Source organism: Lonchura striata, chromosome 38 (assembly GCF_046129695.1).
Source record: "Lonchura striata isolate bLonStr1 chromosome 38, bLonStr1.mat, whole genome shotgun sequence".
In the NCBI taxonomy this organism is placed as follows: domain Eukaryota; kingdom Metazoa; phylum Chordata; class Aves; order Passeriformes; family Estrildidae; genus Lonchura; species Lonchura striata.
In genome coordinates, this window is record NC_134640.1 from 1,659,227 (window position 1) to 1,677,652 (window position 18,426).

The 18,426-nt window shown below is 53.5% G+C and overlaps 1 protein-coding gene across 1 annotated transcript in view; it reads right to left on the reverse strand.

The window, feature by feature from the left end:
* Positions 1-8,538, reverse strand: part of SHANK1 (SH3 and multiple ankyrin repeat domains 1) — a 63,254-nt gene extending 54,716 nt beyond the window's left edge. The window contains exons 1-4 of the mRNA XM_077789823.1: positions 8,347-8,538; positions 4,959-5,162; positions 1,635-1,706; positions 254-362 (exon numbers count right to left, since the gene is read on the reverse strand). Coding sequence (XP_077645949.1) covers positions 254-362; positions 1,635-1,706; positions 4,959-5,162; positions 8,347-8,538 — 577 coding nt within the window. The remainder of the gene's footprint in view (positions 1-253; positions 363-1,634; positions 1,707-4,958; positions 5,163-8,346) is intronic.
* Positions 8,539-18,426: the final 9,888 nt, after the last annotated feature.

An 18,426-nucleotide genomic window follows, 5' to 3' on the forward strand; every position in this document is an offset into this window, starting at 1 on the left:
TGATTTTGGAGGATTTTGGCGTGATTTTGGGGGGATTTTGGGAGATGATTTTGGGGTGATTTTGGAGGATTTTGGCGTGATTTTGGGGTGATTTTGGGGGATGATTTTGGGGTGATTTTGGGGGATGATTTTGGGGTGATTTTTGGGATGATTTTTGGGATTATTTTTGAGGATTTTGGGGTGATTTTGGGGTGATTTTGGGGTGATTTGGGGGGATGATTTTGGGGTGATTTTGGGGGATTTGGGGTCTCACCCCCCGAGTCGGAGTCGTGGTAGTTGGGGTCCAGCCCCCGCTCCAGCAGCCGCGCCACCTTCTCGGCCGAGCCGTGCTGGACGTAGTCCAGGAACTTCCGCAGCCCCGTCTGGGGACACCGGGACACGTTGGGGACATCGGGGACATCGGGGACAGGAGGGGAGGTTTGGGACATTGTGGCATTTGGGACATCGGAGACATTGCGGACATGGGGGGGATTGGAGACATCGGGGACAGGGGGCATTGGGGACATTGGGGACAATGGGGGGATTGGGGACATCGGGGACAATGGGGGGCATTGGGGACATTTGGGGACATTGGGGGGGTTGAGGACATTTGGTGACATTGGGGACTTCGGGGACAGGAGGGGACACGGGGGACAGTGGGAACATTGGGGGATTGGGACATTTGGGACGTTTGGGGACATTTGGTGGGGTTGGGGACATTGGGGACAGGAGAGGAGGTTTGGGACATTGTGGCATTTGGGACATTGGGGACATTGGTTACATGGGGGGGATTAGGGACATTGGGGACATTTGGGGACATTTGGGGACATCAGGGACAGGAGGGGACACTGGGGACATTGGGAACATTGGGGGATTGGGACATTTGGGACATTTGGGGATATTGGGGGGATTGGGGACATTTGGGGACATTGGGGACATTTGGGGACATTTGGGGACATTTGGGGACATTTGGATCACATTTCGGGACATTGGGGACAGGAGGGGACAGTGGGGGGGTTGGGGACATTGGGGATTTTGGGGATTTCGAGGGGACATTGGGGACATTTGGGGACATTTGGGGAATTGGGGACATTTGGGGACACTGGGGACACTGGGGACAGGAGGGGACATTGGAGAAATTTGGGACATTGGGGACATCTGGGGACATGCAGGAGTCCCTGGGGGACACCTGGGGACACCCGGGAGGGGCGTGGCCATGCGGGATGGGGGCGTGGCCAGGGAGAAAGGGGCGTGGCCACAAAGAAAATGGGTTATGTCATCACCAATGGGCGTGGCCACAGCCCAAAGGGGCGTGGTCAGTGTGGGTGTGGCCTCGGCACGAGGTGTGTGGCCAAAGGGGGCGTGGCCAGTGAGTTGATTATGCAAAAAGGGCGTGGCCAAAGTACAGGGGGCGCGGCAATTGAATAGAGCAGATGGGGGCGTGGCCAATGAGCAGAGGGGCGTGGCCAAGGAAAGGGGGCGTGTCCAGGGGCTCAGGTGGTTCGGGGGGTGTGGCCACTTCTGGGCAGCACAGGTGAGTTTTTGGAAAGAAGGGGTGTGGCCAGAGCGCTGGGTGGGCGTGTCCAGGGAATTGGGGGCGTGTCCGGGAGGAGGAGGGGGCGTGGCCTCGGGGGCAGGGGGCGTGTCCCACCCACCTTGGTGTGGAGCTTGGCCAGTTGTTTCTCGTCCAGGTTGGTTTGTTTGTACACCCGGGTCTTGTACCGGAACTGGGGGCGGGGTCAGCACGGGGCCACGCCCCCCCCGCGGGGGACACGCCCCCTCCCGGCCCAGACCACGCCCACCCCACGGGTACACGCCCACCACATCCCCAAGCCACGCCCACCCCACGCCCTCCATAAGCCACGCCCACAACACAGACCACGCCCACAATCTGCCACAAGCCACGCCCATTGCATAGACCACGCCCACGCAGTAATAAGCCACGCCTATCACCCAGACCACGCCCACAACGCCCCCAAGCCACACCCACACATGCCCTAAGCCACGCTCACCCCGTTGGCCACGCCCACCTCTGCCTTAAGCCACGCCCACCACAATGAACACGCCGCAACTGCCATAAGCCACGCCCACTCCATTGGCCACGCCCACACCTGCCCTAAGCCACGCCCACCACACAGAACAAGCTCACACCTGCGCTAAGCCACGCCCACCCCATTGACCACGCCCACACCTGCCTTAAGCCACGCCCACCACACAGAACAAGCTCACATCCGCCCTAAGCCACGCCCACCCCATTGGCCACGCCCACCTCTGCTTTAAGCCACGCCCACCACAATGAACACGCCGCAACTGCCATAAGCCACGCCCACCCCATTGGCCACGCCCACACCTGCCCTAAGCCACGCCCACCACAAAGAACAAGCTCACACCCGCCCTAAGCCACGCCCACCCCATTGGCCACGCCCACCTCTGCCTTAAGCCACGCCCACCACAATGAACACGCCGTAACTGCCATAAGCCACGCCCACCCCATTGGCCACGCCCACACCTGCCCTAAGCCACGCCCACCACACAGAACAAGCTCACACCCGCCCTAAGCCACGCCCACCCCATTGGCCACGCCCACACCTGCCCTAAGCCACGCCCACCACACAGAACAAGCTCACTCCCGCCCTAAGCCACGCCCACCCCACTGGCCACGCCCACACCTGCCCTAAGCCACGCCCACCACATATAACAAGCTCACACCTGCCCTAAGCCACGCCCACCCCATTGGCCACGCCCACACCTGCCTTAAGCCACGCCCACACAGTGGCCACGCCCACCCAGAGGCCACGCCTCCTGACCACGCCCACTCGGAGCCATTTTAACCCCAAATTTGCTGTTTTAACCCCAATTCTGCCGCCCTGTCCCGAATGGTGGGCACGCCCACTAAATGGCCACGCCCATAAATTGGCCACGCCCACTTAGTTTACGCCCCCATGGCCACACCCAAACCCTGACCACGCCCACTCGCATCAATTTTTGACCCCCAAATTTGCCAATTTTGGCAAAAGTTTCCCAAATGACCACCCGCCAAAATGGAAGCCACGCCCACCACATGACCACGCCCAAACCCTGACCACGCCCACTCCCCATCATTTAAACCCCATTTCTCCAAATTTAACCCAAATTCTCCCTAATTAATCCACCCCAAATTGAAACCACGCCCACCATGAGCCACGCCCACAGTGACCACGCCCACGGGGCCACACCCACACCCTGACCACGCCCACTCTGCATCACTTTAACACAATTTCTGCCACTTTTATCAAAATTCCGAATAACCAACCCCACCCAAAATCTCCGCCACGCCCACCCCGTGACCCCGCCCACCCCGTGACCACGCCCACTGTGACCACGCCCATTCTGCACCATTTTAACCCCATTTCTGCCACTTTTATCCAAATTCTGAGTAACCAACCCCACCCAAAATATCCACCACGCCCACACCGTGACTCCGCCCACGCCGTGAACACGCCCACTGTGGCCCCGCCCACAGGGCCACACCCACACCCTGACCACGCCCATTCTGCACCATTTCAACCCCAAATCCGCCACTTTTATCCAAATTCTGAATAAGCAACCCCACCCAAAATCTCCGCCACGCCCACCCCGTGACCCCGCCCACTACTGAGACCACGCCCACTGTGAACACGCCCACGGGGCCACACCCACACCCTGACCACGCCCATTCTGCATCACTTTAACCCCATTTCTGCCACTTTTGGTAAAATTCTGAATAACCAACCCCACCCAAAATCTCCGCCACGCCCACCCCGTGACTCCGCCCACTGTGACCACGCCCACTGTGACCACGCCCATTCTGCACCATTTTAACACCATTTCTGCCACTTTTATCAAAATTCTGAGTAACCAACCCCACCCAAAATCTCCACCATGCCCACGCCGTGACCCCGCCCACCACTGTGACCACGCCCACGGGGCCACACCCACACCCTGACCACGCCCATTCTGCACCATTTTAACCCGATTTCTGCCACTTTTATCCAAATTCTGAATAACCAACCCCACCCAAAATCTCCACCACGCCCACCCCGGTGACCACACCCACTGTGACCACGCCCAATCCCTGGCCACGCCCATTCTGCACCATTTTAACCCCATTTCTGCCACTTTTGGCAAAATTCTGAATAACCAAACCCCACCCAAAATCTCCGCCACGCCCACCCCGTGACCCCGCCCACCACTGTGACCACGCCCACTGTGACCACGCCCATCCTGCACCATTTTAACCCCATTTCTGCCACTTTTATCCAAATTCTGAGTAACCAACCCCACCCAAAATCTCCGTGACGCCCACCCCGTGACCCCACCCACTGTGACCACGCCCACTGTGACCACGCCCATTCTGCACCATTTTAACCCCATTTCTGCCACTTTTATCCAAATTCTGAGTAACCAACCCCACCCAAAATGTCCGCCACGCCTCCCGCGTGACCCCGCCCACCCCCGTGACCACGCCTACTATGCCCACGCCCATTCTGCAACATTTCAACCCCAAATCCGCCACTTTTATCCAAATTCTGAGTAACCAACCCCACCCAAAATCTCTGCCACGCCTCCCGCGTGACCACGCCCACCCCGTGACCACGCCCACCCCGTGACCACGCCCACGGGGCCACACCCACACCCTGACCACGCCCATTCTGCATCACTTTAACCCCAAATCCGCCACTTTTATCAAAATTCTGAGTAACCAACCCCACCCAAAATATCCACCACGCCCACCCCGTGACCCCGCCCACCACTGAGACCACGCCCACTGTGACCACGCCCACAGGGCCACACCCAAACCCTGACCACGCCCATTCTGCACCATTTTAACCCCATTTCTGCCACTTTTGGCAAAATTCTGAGTAACCAACCCCACCCAAAATCTCCGCCACGCCCACCCGTGACCCCGCCCACCCGTGACCACGCCCACCCGTGTCCCCGCCCACTGTGGCCCCGCCCACCTCGAGGTAGGGCACGCCCTGGTCGAAGCTCTGCGGGTAGTCGCGCAGCGGCCGCTCCTCGTCCAGGAACTTGGCGTCGCGGCCGGCGGCGGCGGGCTGGAAGAGGCCGTAGTTGAGGCCGTCGTGGAGCCCCTCGGTCAGCGCGCACAGCAGCTGCTGCTTGGCCGCCCACACCGCCGCGCCCGGGTCGAAGCGCAGGCACTTCTGGGGGGACGCAGAAACGGGGGTCAGGGTCGGGGGAACCCCGAGAATGGAACCCCGAAGGGTTTGGAATTAGAGGAGCCCAAAAATCCCCGGGTCTGGGGAGGTTTGGATGAGGAAATTGCCACAAATCGCCATAAAATGGCCCAAAAAGGCACAAAAAATCCTGGGATGAGCCCCAAAAATGTGGATTGGGGGTGTCAGTTCAGGGGAACCCCAAAAATGAAACCCCGAAGGGTTTGGGGTGAGGGGACCCCAAAAATCCCCGGGTTTGGGGAGGTTTGGATGAGGAAATTGCCTCAAATCGCCATAAAATGGCCCAAAAAGGCACAAAAAATCCCTGGGATGAGCCCCAAAAATGGGAACCCCAAACCTTCTGGGGAGCGGGAGAAACGGGGGTCAGTTCAGGGGAACCCCGAAAATGGAAGCCCGAAGGGTTTGGGGTGAGTGGACCCCAAAAATCCCCGGGTTTGGGGAGCCCCGGGTGAGGAAATTGCCACAAATTGCTTTAAAATATCCAAAAAATCCCAAAATTCATTCGGGATGAACCCCAAAAATAAGGATTTGGGGTTCAGCTCATGGTAACCCCAAAAATGAAACCCCGAAGGGTTTGGGGCGAGGGGAGATCAAAAATCCCCGGGTTTGGGGAGCCCCGGGTGAGGAAATTGCCTCAAATCACCTTAAAATGGCCCAAAAAAACCCCAAAATCCAAAAAAAAACCCCAAAAATTCTAAAAAAACCCCAAAATTCATTTGGGATGAGCCTCAAAAATGAGGATTTGGGGTTCAGGTCATGGGAACCCCAAAAATGAAACCCCGAAGGGTTTGGGGCGAGGGGAGATCAAAAATCCCCGGGTTTGGGGAGGTTTGATGAGGAAATTGCCTCAAATCACCTTAAAATGGCCCAAAAAAACCCCAAAATCCAAAAAAAAAACCCAAAAATTCTAAAAAAACCCCAAAATTCATTTGGGATGAGCCTCAAAAATGAGGATTTGGGGTTCAGGTCATGGGAACCCCAAAAATGGAACCCCGAAGGGTTTGGGGTGAGGGGAGATCAAAAATCCCCAATTTTGGGGAGCCCCGGGTGAGGAAATTGCCTCAAATCACCTTAAAATGGCCCAAAAAGCCCCAAATTTTTCCCTCTCCCCGTGATTTTTTGGGGGGAAAAAATTACAATTTTTGGGGTTTTTTTCCCCAATTTTGGGGGGGAAAATTCCAAATTTTGGTGAGAAAATTCCCCAATTTTTTTGGATAAAAATTCCCATTTTTTTTTAAATTTTTTCCCAATTTTTGGGGAAAAATTTAGGTTTTGGTCGCAATTTTCCCCAATTTTTTGGGGGAAAAATTCCCAATTTTTTGGATAAAAATTCCAATTTTTTTGGGTTTTTTCCCCATTTTTAGGAGGAAAATTCCCAATTTTTTGGGTTTTTTCCTCAGTATTTTTGGGGGAAAATTCACCATTTTTTTTACTCTTCTTCCCAATGTTTTTGGGGAAAAAAATTCCCATTTTTGGTGAGAAAATTCCCCATTTTTGCTGAGAAAATTCCCAATTTTGTTGCTCTTCTTCCCAATTTTTTGGATAAAAATTACCAATATTTTGAATAAAAATTCCCAAGTTTTTTTCTGTTTTATCGCAATTTTTGGGGGAAAAAATTCACTTTTTTTTTGCATTTTCCCCCAATTTTTTTTCTATTTTTTCGCAATTTTTGGGGGTAAAAATTCACTTTTTTTTTTGCATTTTTTTCCCCAATTTTTGGTATAAAAATTCCCTTTTTTTTTTCAATTTTTTCCCAAATTTTGGGGGAAAAATTCACTTTATTTTTCCATTTTTCCCCCAATTTTTTAGCTTTTTTCCCCCAATTTTTGGTATAAAAATTCCCAATTTTTTTCCTATTTTTTCGCAATTTTTGGCAGAAAAAATTCACTTTATTTTTGCATTTTTCCCCAATTTTTGGTATAAAAATCCCCAATTTTTTTCTGTTTTTTCCCCCAATATTTTTCTGGTTTTTCCCCCAATTGTTGTCCTTTTTCCCGTTATCGGGGCGTCTCCTCACCGTCTGGTGCAGGTCGGGGATGCCGATGCGGAACACCATCATGCTGAGCACGGGGTTGGGGCAAAACTCCCAGTTTTTAGGCAGAAAATTCCCAATTTTTGGGGGCTTTTTCCTAGTATTTTTGGGGGAAAATTCACCATTTTTTTTACTCTTCTTCCCAATGTTTTGGGGAAAAAATTCCCATTTTTGGTGAGAAAATTCACAATTTTTTGTGAGAAAATTCCATATCTTGCTGCTCTTCTTCCCAATTTTTTGGATAAAAATTACTAATATTTTGGATAAAAATTCCCAGTTTTGGGGGGATTTTTTCCCAATTTTTGGTGGAAAAATTCACTTTTTTTTTTGCATTTTCCCCCAATTTTTGGTATAAAAATTCCCAATTTTTTTTCTATTTTTTCGCAATTTTTGGCAGAAAAAATTCACTTTATTTTTGCATTTTTCCCCAATTTTTGGTATAAAAATCCCCAATTTTTTTCTGTTTTTTCCCCCCATACTTTTCTGTTTTTCCCCCAATTTTTGTCCTTTTTCCCGTTATCCGGGCGTCTCCTCACCGTCTGGTGCAGGTCGGGGATGCCGATGCGGAACACCATCATGCTGAGCACGGGGTTGGGGCAAAACTCCCAATTTTTGGGGTGTTTTTTCCCCCAATTTTTTCCGATTAAAAAATCCCCAATTTTTTTGATCTTCCCCCCAATTTTTTGTGATTTTCCCCCTGTTTTGGGAGAAAAATTCACTTTTTTTTTTGTTTTTTCCCAATTTTTTTAGGTTTTTTTCCCCCAGTTTTTGGGATAACAATCCCAAATTTTTTGGATAAAAATTACCCATATTTTAGATAAAAATTCCCAGTTTTGGGGGGATTTTTTCCCAAATTTTGGGGGTAAAAATTCACTTTATTTTTTGCATTTTTTTCCCCAATTTTTGGTATAACAATTCCCTTTTTTTTTTCAATTTTTTCCCAAATTTTGGTGGAAAAAATTCACTTTATTTTTCCATTTTTCCCCCAATTTTTTAGCTTTTTCCCCCCAATTTTTGGTATAAAAATCCCCAATTTTTTTCTGTTGTTTCCCCCCAATACTTTTCTTGTTTTTCCCCCAATTGTTGTCCTTTTTCCCGTTATCCGGGGCGTCTCCTCACCGTCTGGTGCAGGTCGGGGATGCCGATGCGGAACACCATCATGCTGAACTGCGCCTCCTCGGGGGGCGGCCGGGGGGCGCGGCCGGGCCCGGGGGGTCCCTCGCGGGAGCTGCCGGAGTCGGAGTCGGGCTCGGGGTACTCGGAGCCGCGGCCGCCCTCCTCCTCCTCGCTGGAGGCCGGCGAGCGCGGCATGGCCTCAGCATGCCAGCCTGGGCAGGGAGACGGGGACACCCAGGTCGGGAAAAGGGACGGGAACGGGATCGGGACCGCGGAAAACGGGATCGGGACCGCGGAAAACGGGATCGGGACCGCGGAAAACGGGATCGGGACCGCGGAAAACGGGATCGGGACCGCGGAAAACGGGATCGGGACCACGGAAAACGGGATGGGAAACCCAAAAAACGGGATCGGGACCGTGGAAAACGGGATCGGGACCCCAAAAAACGGGATCGGGACCGCGGAAAACGGGATGGGAAACCCAAAAAACGGGATTGGAACCCCGAAAAACGGCCAAAAGTGCCCAAAAACGGGATCGGGACCGCGGAAAACGGGATTGGAAACCCAAAAAACGGGATCGGGACCGCGGAAAACGGGATCGGAACCGCGGAAAACGGGATCGGAACACGAAAAACGGGATCGGGACCGCGGAAAACGGGATCGGGACCGTGGAAAACGGGATTGGAAACCCAAAAAACGGGATTGGAACCCCGAAAAACGGGATCGGGACCGCGGAAAACGGGATCGGAAACTCAAAATCGGCCAAAAGTGCCCAAAAACGGGATCGGAACCCCAAAAAACAGGATCGGAACCACAAAAAACAGGATCGGAACCGCGAAAAACGGCCAAAAGTGCCCAAAAACGGGATCGGGACCGCGGAAAACGGGATCGGGACGCGAAAAACGGGATCGGGACCGCGGAAAATGGGATCGGGACGCGAAAAACGGGATCGGGACCGCGGAAAACGGGATTGGAAACCCAAAAAACGGGATCGGGACCGCGGAAAACGGGATCGGAACCGCGGAAAACGGGATCGGAACACGAAAAACGGGATCGGGACCGCGGAAAACGGGATCGGGACCGCGGAAAACGGGATTGGAAACCCAAAAAACGGGATTGGAACCCCGAAAAACGGGATCGGGACCGCGGAAAACGGGATCGGAAACCCAAAAAACGGGATCGGAACCCCGAAAAACGGGATCGGAACCCCGAAAAACGGGATTGGAACTCCAAAAAACGGCCAAAAGTGCCCAAAAACGGGATCGGGACCGTGGAAAACGGGATCGGAAACCCAAAAAACGGGATTGGAACCCCAATAAATGGGATTGGAACCCCAAAAAACGGGATTGGAAACCCAAAAAACGGCCAAAAGTGCCCAAAAACGGGATCGGGATCGCGGAAAACGGGATTGGAAACCCGAAAAATGGGATCGGGACCGCGGAAAATGGGATCGGGACCGCAAAAATGGGATCGGAATCCCAAAAACGGGATTGGAACCCCGAAAAACGGGATTGGAACCCCGAAAAACGGGATTGGAACCCCAAAAAACGGCCAAAAGTGCCCAAAAACGGGATTGGAACCCCGAAAAACAGGATCGGGACCGCGGAAAACGGGATCGGAAACCCAAAAAACGGGATCAGAACTGCAAAAAATGGCCAAAAGTGCCCAAAAACGGGATCGGAACCGCGGAAAATGGGATTGGAACCCCGAAAAACGGGATCGGGACCGCGGAAAATGGGATCGGAAACCCAAAAAACGGGATCAAAACCCCAAAAAACGGCCAAAAGTGCCCAAAAACGGGATCGGGACCACGAAAAATGGGATCGGAAACCCAAAATTGGCCAAAAGTGCCCAAAAACGGGATCGGGACCACGAAAATCGGGATCGGAAACCCAAAAAACGGGATTGGAACCCCAAAAAACGGCCAAAAATTAAAAAAAAGCAGGATCAGAACCCCAAAAAACAGGATCAGGACCCCAGAGAATGGGAACGGGACCCCAAAAACGGGATTAGAACCCCAAAAAACTGGATTGGAACCCCAAAAACGGGATTGAAATCCCCAAAAATGGGATCGGAACCCCAAAAAATGGGATTGAAATCCCCAAAAATGGGATCGGAACCCCAAAAAACGGGATCGAAACCCCAAAAAACAGGATCAGAACCGCAGAAAACGGGATTGGAATCCCAATAAACCGGATCGGAACCGCAAAAAACGGATCAAAATCGCAGCAAAATTCATCAGAATCACGCAAATATTGACAAAGCCAACCCAAAACTCATCAAAATCACCCAAAACTCATCAGAGTCACCCGAAATTCCTTAAAAACGACCCAAAACTCATCAGAATCACCCAAATATTCACCAAATCAACCCAAAACTCATCAAAATCACCCAAAACTCATCAGAATCACCCAAATATTGATGAAACCAACCCAAAACTCATCAAAATCACCCAAAATTCATCCGAATCACCCAAATAGTCACGAAATCAACCCAAATCTCAGCAGAATCACCCAATCAATGAAAAGGGGCAGAAAATCCCAAAAAATGGTGAAATATCCCAAAAAACGGGATTGAAACTGCAGCAAAACTCATCAGAATCACCCAAAATTCATCAAAATCCCCCAAAATTTCCTCAAAATGCCCCGAAATGCCCCGAAAATCTCCTCCGAATCCCCACAAACGTCCCTAAAACTGCGCAAAACGCCTCAAAACCACCCAAAAAAGTGTCCCAAAAGTGTCACCCAAAATTGTCACCCCAAAAAGTGTCACAACCCCAAAAACTGCCCCAAAACTGCCCCAAAACTGTCCCAAAATTGTCCCAAAACTGTCCCCAAAATGTCCCAAAATGTCCCAAAATTGTCCCCAAATTGTCCCAAAATTGTCCCAAAACTGTCCCCAAAATGTCCCAAAACTGTCCCCAAATTGTCCTAAAATGTCCCAAAACTGACCCCAAATTGCCCCAAAAAGTCCCAAAATTGTCCCAAAATGTCCCAAAATGTCCCAAAACTGACCCAAAATGTCCCAAAATTGTCCCCAAATTGTCCTAAAATGTCCCAAAACTGACCCCAAATTGCCCCAAAAAGTCCCAAAATGTCCCAAAATTTCCCAAATTGTCCCCAGATTGTCCCAAATTGTCCCAATTTGTACCAATTTGTACCAATTTGTCCCAAATTGTCCCAAAATTGTCCCTAAAATGTCCCAGAAAGTCCCAAAATGTCCCAAAATTGTCCCCAAATTGTCCCAAAATGTCCCAAAATATCCCAAAACTGACCCAAAATTGTCCCAAAATGTCCCAAAATTGTCCCCAAAATGTCCCAAAACTGACCCCAAATTGCCCCAAAAAGTCCCAAAATGTCCCAAAATTGTCCCAAAATGTCCCAAAATTGTCCCAAATTTCCCCCAAATTGTCCCAAATTGTCCCAAATTGTCCCAATTTGTCCCAAATTGTCCCAAATTTCCCCCAAATTGTCCCAAATTGTCCCAATTTGTCCCAAATTGTCCCAAAATTGTCCCAAATTTCCCCCAAATTGTCCCAAATTGTCCCAAAATGTCCCAAATTTTCCCAAATTTTCCCCAAATTTCCCTAATCGTCCCAATTTGTCCCAAATTGTCCCAAATTTTCCCAAAATGTCCCAAATTGTCCCCAAATTGTTCCCGGCCGGGCGGGGGCGGGGCCGGGCCCAGAACGAGGCCGCGGCTCCCGCGGGGCTGCGGGGGGAGGGGCGCTAATTAGGCAGGGCGCTAATTAGCGGGCACTAATTAGACAGGGGTCACTTACTGAGGGGTCGTTAATTGGGTGGGATCATTAATTGGGGGGTCATTAATTGAGGGGCGTTAATTACAGAGAGGGCATTAATTGGGGGGGTCATTAATGGGGTGATCATTAATTGGGGGGGTCATTACTTAGACGGGGGCGCTAATTAGGCAGGGCGCTAATTAGGGGGGCACTAATTAGACAGGGGTCACTTACTGGGGGGTCGTTAATTGGGTGGGTTCATTTATTGGGGGGTCATTAATTGGGGGGCGTTAATTACAGAGAGGGCATTAATCGGGGGGGTCATTAATTAGACAGGGGCGCTAATTAGGGGGGCAGTAATTGGGAGGGCATTAATTAGAGAAGGGGCATTCATTTGGGATCATTAATTGGGGGGATCCTTAATGAAAGAGGGGTCCTGAAATTGGGGTGGGGTCATTAATTGGGGGGGGGGCATTAATTAGAGAGGGGGATTAATTGGGTGGCATTAATTACAGAGGATTCATTAATTGGGGGGGTCATTAATTGGGGGCATTAATTACAGAGAGGGCATTAATTGGGGGGCATTAATTAGACAGGGGTCACTAATTTGGGGGGGTCATTAATTGAGGGGTCATTAATTACAGAGGGTTCATTAATTGGGGGGGTCATTAATTGGGGGCATTAATTACAGAGAGGGCATTAATTGGGGGGCATTAATTAGACAGAGGTCACTAATTTGGGGGGGTCATTAATTGAGGGGTCATTAATTACAGAGGGGGCATTAATTGGGGGGGTCATTAATTGGGGGATCATTAATTACAGAGGAGTCATTAATTGGGGGGTCATTAATTAGACAGGGGTCACTAATTGGGGGGGTCAATAATTGGGGAGGTCATTAATTGGGATTATCATTAATTGGGGGTCATTAATTGGGGCAGGGTCATTAATCGGGGGGTCATGAATTGGTGGGTCATTAATTAGAGAGGGGTCATTAATTATGTGGGTCACTAATTAGAGGTCATCAATAGTTGGGGTCATTAATTGGGGACGGGTTATTAATTACAGAGGGGTCTTTAATTTAGGGGCCATTAATTGGCGAAGGTCATTAATTGGGGGGGTCATTAATTAGAGCAGGATCACTAATTACAGAGGGGTCATTAACTGGGGTGACCATTAATTGGGGGGTCATTAATTAGGGAGGAGGGTGCTTAATTAGGGAGGGGTCATTAATTGGGGAGGGGTCGTTAATTGGGGAGACGTCATTATTTAGGGAGGGGGCATTTAATTAGGGAGGTGGAGCTTAATTAAGGATGGAGCCTTAATTGGGGAGTGGTCCTTAATTAGGGAAGGGATCATTAATTACCGAGGGGTCATTAATTAAGGTCAGGCCTTAAATTAGGGAGAGGGTGCTAAATTGGAGAAAGGTGATTAATTAGGGAGGGGTCATTTAATTGAGATGGGTCCTTAATTGGGGAGGGGTCGCTTAATTAGGGAGGGGTCATTTAATTGGGAAAAAGTCCCTAATTAGGGCAGGGTCTTTAATTACAGAGGGGACGCTAAATTGGGGAAGGGTCTCTTAATTAGGGAGGGGATCTATTAATTAAAGAGGACACAATTAACTGGGATGGGGTTGCTTAATTAGGGAGAGGTCATTAATTAGGCAGAGGTCCTAAAATTGGGGAGGGGGTGATTAATTAGGGAGGGGTCCTTAATTAGACGGGGCTCCTTGTTTATGGAGGGGGCCTTAATTAGGGAGGGGTCCTTAATTGGAGAGGGAGCCTTAATTAGGGACAGGCCTTAAATTGGGGAGGGGGGTTGCTTAATTAGGGAGAGATCCTTAATTGGGGCAGGGTTATTAATTAGGGAGGGGTCCTGAAATTGGGGAGGGGTCTCTTAATTAGGGAGGGGTCGTTTAATTGGGCAGGGGTCCCTATGTAGGGCGAGGGCACTTAATTAGGAGAAGGTCAATTAATTGGGGAAGGGTCGCTAATTAGGGCAGGGTCATTAATGACGCAGGGGTCTCTTAATTAGGGCGGGGGTCAGGAAATTGGGACAGGCCTTAAATTGGGAAGGGTCTTAATTAGGGCAGGGTCCTTAATTAGGGAGGGGGTTCTTAATTAGGGAGGGGTCCTTAAATGGTGGAGGGGTCCCTAATTAGGGCAGGGTCTTTAATTAGGGAGGGGGCTCAAAATTAGGGGGGGTTTCTTAATTAGGGAGGGGATTCATAATTAGGGAGAGGTCATTAAATAGGGGAGGGGTACCTAATTAGGGGAAGGTCCTTAATTAGGGAGGGGTCCCTAATTAGCACAGCGTCCTTAATGAGGGAGGGGGCTCCTAATTAGGGAGGGGGCTCTTAATTGGGAGGGGGTTCCTAATTAGGGCAGAGGTCCCTAATTAGGGCAGGGGCTCCTAATTAGTGAGGGGTCATGAAATAGGGGAGAGGTCCCTAATTAGGGCAGGGTCCTTAATTAGGGAGGGGGTTCTTAATTAGGGAGGGGGTTCTTAATTAGGGAGGGGGTTCTTAATTAGGGAGGGGTCTTTAAATAGGGGAGGGGTCCCTCATTAGGGCAGGGTCCTTAATTGGGGGTGGGAGTTCTTAATTAGACCAGGGTCCTTAAATAGGTGAGGAGCCCCTAATTAGGGCAGGGCCCTTAATTAGGGGAGGGGTCCCCTAATTAGGGCAGGGTCCCTAATTAGGCAAGGGCTCCTAATTGGGGAGGGGTTTCTTAATTAGACCAGGGTCCTTAAATAGATGAGGGGTCCATAATTAGGGCAGGGCCCTTAATTAGGGAGGGCGTTTTTAATTGGGGAGGGGTCATTAAATAGGGGAGGGGTCCCTAATTAGTGCAGGGCCCTTAATGAGGGGAGGGCTCCACTAATTGGGGAGGGGGCGGCGCAACGGCTGGAGCTGCCTTAATTAGCGCGGCCTCCTTAATTGGGGAAGGGGTCGGCCAATTTGGGGCGTGGCCTTAATTAGGGGAGGGGTCCTTAATGAGGGGGGGGGTCCCCGAAAGGGGGGGGAGGGGGGAGGGGGCGTGGCCTCCCCCCCCGCGCGCGCCCATCCCCCCCCCACGTGTCACTGCAGCGACCCCTCCCCCCCCCCAAATTCCCACGCGCGCCCCTCCCCCCCCCCAGCGCGTGCGGGGCGCGACCCCTCCCCCACCCCCCCGCCCCCTCCCCAAATTCCCCCCCCCTCCCTCCCCCACCCCTGACGCCCCCTCCCCTCCCCTCCCCCCCCAAAAAACGGCCCCGTTCCACCCCTCCCCCACCGCCGCGCGACCCCTCCCCAAATCCCTGCCCCCCCCTCCCCTCCCCCACCGCGACCCCTCCCCAAATCCCCCCTCCCCTCCCCTCCCCCTCCCCAAATCCATCCCCGGAGCGGCGCCCTCCCCTCCCCCACCGCGCATCTCCCCCTCCCCCCCCCCCACCCCCCGCGAGGTGCGCGACCCCTCCCCAGATGTGCGGACCCCTCCCCTCCCCCCCAGATGTGCGGACCCCTCCCCTCCCTCCCCTCCCCCCCCGTACCTGCCGGGCTCGGGAGCGGCGGGGGCGGCCGAGGAGCGGCGGAGCGCGAGCGGCCGCGCCGGCCCCGCCCACCGGGGCCACGCCCACCGCGGGACACGCCCACCCGCCGCCCGCAGCCAATGGCGGCCGCCCTGGCCCCCCGGCCACGCCCTCTGGCCACGCCCACTCGCGGGGTGGGGGAGGGAAGGCACGCCCCCTCGGAAAGCCACGCCCCCTATGGGGAAAGCCACGCCCCCTCGGAAAGCCACGCCCCCTATGGGGGAAGCCACGCCCCCTTAGAAAAACCACGCCCCCTCTGGTAAGCCACGCCCCCGCTAGGGAAAACCACGCCCCCGGTAGGAAAAGCCACGCCCGCTCAGAAGCCACGCCCCCTCCGATAAGTCACGCCCGCTCTGAGAGGCCACGCCCCACGGAAGCCACGCCCCCTATGGGGAAAGCCACGCCCCCTCTGATAAGACACGCACCCCGCTATGGAAAGCCACGCCCCCTCATAAAAGCCGCGCCCCCTCGGAAGCCACGCCCACGCTAGGGAAAGCCACGCCCCCTCTGATAAGCCACGCCCCTCCCACCTGGTCGGTAAAGGACACGCCCACCCGCCGCCCGCAGCCAATGGCGGCAGCACTGCCCCCCGGCCACGCCCTCTGGCCACGCCCACTCGCGGGGTGGGGGAGGGAAGGCACGCCCCCTATGGGGAAAGCCACGCCCCCTATGGGGAAAGCCACGCCCCCTCTGATAAGCCACGCCCATACTAGGGAAAGCCACGCCCATACTACGGAAAGCCACGCCCCCTTAGAAAAACCACGCCCCCTGGTAAGCCACGCCCCCGCTAGGGAAAGCCACGCCCCCTATGGGGGAAGCCACGCCCCCTCAGAAGCCACGCCCCCTCCGATAAGTCACGCCCGCTCTGAGAGGCCACGCCCACGGAAGCCACGCCCCCTATGGGGGAAGCCACGCCCCCTCGGAAAGCCACGCCCCCGCTAGGGAAAGCCACGGCCCCTCTGATAAGCCACGCCCCTCCCACCTGGCCTGTAAAGGACACGCCCACCCGCCACCCGCAGCCAATGGCGGCCGCCCTGCCCCCCCGGCCACGCCCTCTGGCCACGCCCCCTCGCGGGGTGGGGGGGAAGGCACGCCCACATAAAAAGCCACGCCCCCTATGGGGAAACCACGCCCCCTGTGGGGAAAGCCACACCCTCTCTGATAAGCCACGCCCCCATGGGGAAAGCCACACCCCCTCTGATAAGCCACGCCCCCGCTAGGAAAAGCCACGCCCCCTCAGAAGCACGCCCCTCCGATAAGTCACGCCCCCTCTGATAGACCACGCCCCACGGAAGCCACGCCCCCGCTAGGGAAAGCCACGCCCCTTATATAAGCCACGCCCCTCCCACCTGGTCGGCAAAGGACACGTGCAACCCGCAAAGCCACGCCCCCTCTGGGAAAGCCACGCCCCTCAGGAAAGCCACGCCCTCCCATCTGGTTTGTGAAGGACACGCCCACCCCCGCAAACCACGCCCCCTATCGTCAAATGACACGCCCATACCAAAAAGCCTCTCCCACAATTAGTAAAGGTCACGCCCACCCCGCAAAGCCACGCCCCCTTCCACTTGTTATGTAAATGACACGCCCACCCGCAAAAGCCACGCCCCCCTCGGCAAAGGACACGCCCACTCGGGAATCCGCGCCCCAAATGGGTCAGGGGGACACGCCCACCAGACAAGGCCACGCCCCCAATGGCTCATGGGGCCACGCCCACCCGCGAAGCCACGCCCACCATCTGCTCACGAAGCCACGCCCACTCGCGGCAGCACGGCTGGAGTGGGGGAAGCCACGCCCACTCGGAAAGCCACGCCCACCATCGTCAGAGGACACGCCCCCATGGTCACCAAGGCACGCCCACTCGCGGCAGCAAGGCTAGGGTGGGATGTGAAGCCACGCCCACCCCCAAAAGCCACGCCCACCATTAGCAGAGGACACGCCCATCGGCGGAGCCACGCCCACAACGAGAGTGAAGCCACGCCCACCCCTCAAAAGCCACGCCCAGAATGAGAATTTAAAGCCACGCCCACCCCTCAAAAAGCCACGCCCACAATGAGAATTTAAAGCCACGCCCGCCCCTCAAAAGCCACGCCCACAAATCAAAGCCAGCCCCTGATTGGCTAATAGCACCCCCGACTGGGCTAAGCCACGCCCACCCCACGAAGCCACGCCCCCTGATTTAAGCTCCGCCCATCAAAGCATCATTAGCATACAATGGCAGGCCACGCCCACAGCCACGCCCTGCAAACCACGCCCGCTTTCAGGCCACGCCCCCTTTAAGGCCACGCCCACAGCTTTTGGGCCACGCCCTCATTTCCATGGAAAAATTTGGGAGGGGCTGGGGGCGGGGCTAGCTGCACCCTCATGAATATTAATGAGCTGTTGGTCTCGATTTGCCCTTTTAATCAAGACGCAGTTGCAGACAGCGGGTCAATTATGAATATTAATTAGCGAGCGATTTCTAATTGCCACAGGTTCACGAATAGCCATTAGCAGATTGTCTAATTACCACCTCATTAATATTAGCGACAGCAATGACCGATGGTCAATTATAATGAATATTCATGAGACACAGCTCATTAGAAGGCTAATTAACGAGGCCTACTCCATTGTACTGTACCCGGCGGCCTCTTCTTCATGAATATTAATGATTGGCCACAATCATTGCCCTCCCTCTGTGAATATTAATGAGCCTGCCCCTCATTAACATTAATTGGCACCACTCAGCCCCGTGCTGCTGGTACGTCATCCATCATGCCCCTCATTAATATTCATAACTTGTT